At 61.7% G+C, this 4,217-nt stretch overlaps 1 protein-coding gene across 1 annotated transcript; it reads right to left on the bottom strand.

Annotated features, from left to right (window-relative positions):
* Window positions 1-6: 6 nt before the first annotated feature.
* On the bottom strand, window positions 7-3,714 carry LOC113213670 (mastermind-like domain-containing protein 1). The gene is made up of 9 exons (XM_052276441.1): window positions 3,400-3,714; window positions 2,990-3,276; window positions 2,472-2,658; window positions 2,120-2,268; window positions 1,742-1,920; window positions 1,389-1,638; window positions 896-932; window positions 389-631; window positions 7-298 (listed from the first exon to the last, which is right to left on the bottom strand). The coding sequence occupies exons 1-9, from the start codon at window positions 3,643-3,645 to the stop codon at window positions 119-121; spliced, it is 1,758 nt and encodes a 585-aa protein (XP_052132401.1). The 5' UTR covers window positions 3,646-3,714; the 3' UTR covers window positions 7-118.
* Between the last annotated feature and the right edge of the window lie 503 nt (window positions 3,715-4,217).

The following is a 4,217-nucleotide window of genomic DNA, read 5'->3' as shown; positions in this document are numbered from 1 at the left end:
GGGTGTTCCACCAGATCCGGGGCCGAAAGTTCGAAGAACAAAACAAAGAAAGTAGAAGTTGGAAAGGATCTAGCGGAACACCCTACACTTTTACACCCCCATCCACGGTTGCCAGCCCCTATTCTATGGCGATCCTCTTCGGTCTAATTCTCGCGCCGTACGGCAAACGTCCAGGCTTGGCCTCGGGCACGTGCACGGAGTTGGGTTGCCTCCTGAAGGGCGTGACCAGGCTGGGGTCCGACGAGTACGTGTCGGCGTCCTCGCGGATCACAGTCTGCTGGAGGGATTCGGGGTCATCCTGGAACATAGAAAATAGGGTTTTGTTACCACTGGAAGCCTCCATACGAACTTCTCGGTTCGTTTAATCTGTTGGCAAAGTAGTACGTACCTCTGGGCTGCTGGCGGCTTGTGGGCTGGGCGTCACCGAGGCTCCCGACAGGGTCGTCGACGAGGATCTGCTCGGCGCCGGGCCGTCGTCGTACTCCTCCTCGTCGTCGTCCTCTTCGTCACTCTCGTGCCCGGCGTCCGCGTCGTCCTCGGAGCGCATGTCGCCGCGGACCGGCGAGCTGCTCGTGGGCTGCGGCGCCGGCACCGTGAACAGCGACACCGTGGAGGCCGATGCCGAGTGCTCCTGCAAGAGGACGAGGAGGCCATCAAGCGCTGCGCTCTCGCCATTTACACGGAAAATTAACTAAACCAATAGCTAAATACGGTATTACTAATTGTTGCTAAAAATTGTAGTTAAAAAATCAGCATTTTTTGTAAAGCTAAGTAGCTAAACTTTTCGATGTATAGCTACATTGATACACACTTTTTAGCTATTGGTTTAGCTATGTAGCTCATCTTTTTTCCTGTGTATTTCCGTGGGTTGGGCCTCCCGTGTGTCGTTACTGACCTGCGCCACGGGAGAGTCCGGCCGCTGCACGCTGGGCCTGGAACAAACGGGTGGTCGTTATGCCTTTGGTTCAGCTGCGCGGCGCGCGAGCTGCTAGAGAAGGCTCCGGACGGTGCGCGTTGAAAGTTTTCTGCCCCTCTCTCGCTCTGTCCAGAGATGGCAATGCGGTTTGAGCTATGCCACAGGCGCCGCGCGGGAGAGCGGGCGAGTGAGTGAGTGAGATGGAGAGAGAGAGAGAGAGAATGGGGGGGGGGGGAGGGAAGGAGAAAGAGAGCGAGGGAGAGAGGGGTGGAGACGATATAGATAGTGAAGAGGAAGGGGGGGGGGGGGCAAAGGCTGCGTACGTGCCGCATGCGTTGCGTCCATCTTTGGTCCTCGGTTCACGCGGCAGAAAAATGAGAGACGGACGCAGCCACTCAAACGGTTCCAAGTGCCAAGTAGCGCGGGAGGAAAGACGGGCGAGCAGACTGACGAGGGATGGCCCTCTTCTTACCTGGGGGCGTCTTCGGAGACCTCGTGGTCCTGGATACTTTTCTGGTAGGACTGCTCGTCAAAGTCGAAGCTCTGGTACTGCGGGTGGAAATCGGAGGGCTGCAGGTGCTGGTGCAGGTGCTGGGCCTGCGCCTGCACCTGCGCCTGCAGCTGCTGCTGGAGGTGCTGCTGCTGCAGGTGCTGCAGGTGCTGCTGCTGCTGTTGCAGGACGAGGTGTTGGTGGTCTGCGGTCAGAGTGTCGCCGGAGTGGCCTGCGGGCGAGAGAGACGGTATTGGTGAGCGTCACTTGACCGCGCGGTCGGTGGCCAGCGAGAAACGGAGAGAAAGGGAAAAGGGGGGGGGGGGCTTACTGACCGGGGTGCATGATGTGGATCTGCGGTTGGACGTCCTGCGGCAGCCCCTGCAGCCCTTGCAGCCCCTGCAACCCCTGCAGCGGGAACCCGTTGAGCAGGTGGAACAGGTCCTGGTGTGACAGGGTGGGGCCCACCGACATGTAGCTCGGCTGAGAGGAGACGGCGTACTGGGGGTCGATGCTGCAACAAAGTGAAGGGGCCCTGTTTTACTCGCCCGATCTGCAATGCGGGTCCACACGAACAGAGACATTGTAGTCTGAATGATCGTTGTTTGGTTTGACGCATCCCCCGATCCCCCAGTTCATTCAAGCGAGTCGAGTCAAAGTTGATGAAATGCAACCGATAGCGGGCGGAGCTGACGCGGTGCTGACGTGCCGACCTGAAGTGCGGGCCGCGACCCTCGCTGGGCAGCGAGTGCGGGTCCGTGGTGGGCCTGACCCTGGGCGCCGGCCGGCTCGGGTCCGGGTCGGGGGCGTAGAGCATCGCGACGCCCTCGTGCTGACCGCCGGCCGCCGGGGGCTCGGAGACCTACATACAACAAAACGAGCAGCGCATCAGTATGCTGAGCAAGTGGCCAAAGCGAAGGGAGAGGTGGGGAGGGGGGTGCTTATGTTTGCAGTGCACGGCCCGGGTCGGGAGACCACTCGCGGGGATTCCTCGGCAGGGCCGCCTGTACTGGGCAGGTCTGCTCGGCGGGGCCGGCGGGGCCGGGCGCGGCGCGGGGCTCTGACCTGATAGCCCTGGGTGTAGTGCAGCACGGCGGGCGCGGCGGTGGTGGGGCCGGAGGGGCGCGCGGCCTGCGCGGCGTGCAGCTGGTGCAGCGCGGACTGGATGGCCTGCCGCTGCACGGCGTGCTGCACGGCGGCCTGCTGTGCGGCGGCGTGCTGCTCCAGCGAACTGCCGCCGTACGACGAGTACCTGACGGAGAACACAGAGGCGCTGGGTAACGAAAACACTACACACCAAACAGCAATGCCGGCGGCACAGCGGTCGGCACCCAATATTGTGCAGGGCGGTTCGCACCCGTGAGTGCGGGTTGCCTACACGCACGGGGTTTGCCATCAAGGGGTACTTCACTCAAAACAAAAGTGCACAGCCTCAAAAAAAAATCGGCAAAAAATCAGAAACGGTATTAAAAAAATCGGCAAAAAATCGAGAAATAAATCAAGAGAAATCAGACAAATTCGTGGACTCTTGAATTTATAGTGAAGTACCCCTCGCTTGCCAATCATCAATGCGGGTCGCGTACTCGTTCATGTGGCTGGGCTTGTCGGAGGGCCCGAGGTTGGGCGCGGGGATGGTGTGGATGGGGCCGTGGTCGTCGCTGACGATGTTGGTGTACGTGTGCAGGGCGTGCGGCGGGCTGGCGTGCACGGCGTGCGCGCTCGGCCTGGAGCTGTGCGCGCTCACGAGCGGGCTGCTGCTCAGGGAGGCGCCCAGGGAGCTGCTGGTGATGGAGGTGAGCGGGGTGATGGCGGACAGCACCGACGCCTGGTTGCCGAAGTCAGCGTCCGAGCCGTGCGTTCGGAAGGGGTCCTGAGACGGGGCGGATGGGTTAGGTCATATTTTTTTTCCGTTGTAAAAAATTAAAATCTTAAGCGAAAGTCAATTAAAAATCTGACACCGACCCCCTTTCAACCCCTGCCGCGATACACTCACCTTGGTCGTCTTGTAGGGCGAGTTCTTCCAGGGGCTGGCGGCGGCCAGCTGGGACGGCGGTGGTGGCGGCGGCTTGCGCGGCCGGTGGTGGGGGCGGCCGTGGTACTTCGGGGGCGGCGGGTGGCGCGGCGGACCGTGCTTGCCCGGCCCGCCCCCGGGCGCCTTGCCCGACGCGTAGGGGTGGTGCTTGTGGTGGTGCATGCCGCCGCCCAGGTGCGGCATGAGGTGCTGCGGCGGCCGGTACATGTACTCGGCCAGCGCGCCGCCCGCGCACACGAGCACCAGCAGCAGCAGCGCCTGGGGAGGGGGGCGTGATAAGAAGGCATGAATGAATGGATTCGGGCGATACTGCGTGTAGTAGTACTCGCGCAATCTTGACACTTCCGCGGAGTGAGTAACCGTGTCGGAGCGTTGGGATCCGGACGCGACCGATACAATTTCCTCCACACACCCACACTCGAGAGAAAACCGAATAAAAAAGTGGCAACGCGATGACGAATAAGCTGACGGATGTCGAGCGATCGGCGCCGCAGACTGCTGGGCTGATTGTGTCCTGGCAGTGAGTCTGCGCGGAGCAGCACAGGGAGGGAGGCCGGAAGTCCGGAAGGGAGGAATAGCAGGCGGTGGGCTGGTGGAAGTGAACTCAGACACAATAACAACACGACTGACACGGGCGCGCGTGTGTTCCAGGAAGGGAGGATGTCCCCCGGCAAGTAGGCAAACCGATGTCGGGCGGCGCACCGGGGCCGGGCGCGCGGCCTACCTCCGGGTCGGAAGGAGTCCACTGCTGTTGGTGGGCGGGACAGGGGGTATAGGGG

Source organism: Frankliniella occidentalis, unplaced genomic scaffold, assembly GCF_000697945.3.
Source record: "Frankliniella occidentalis isolate FOCC.00 unplaced genomic scaffold, Focc_3.1 Scaffold2959, whole genome shotgun sequence".
NCBI lineage: Eukaryota > Metazoa > Arthropoda > Insecta > Thysanoptera > Thripidae > Frankliniella > Frankliniella occidentalis.
This window is presented reverse-complemented; position numbering and strand designations above follow the sequence as displayed.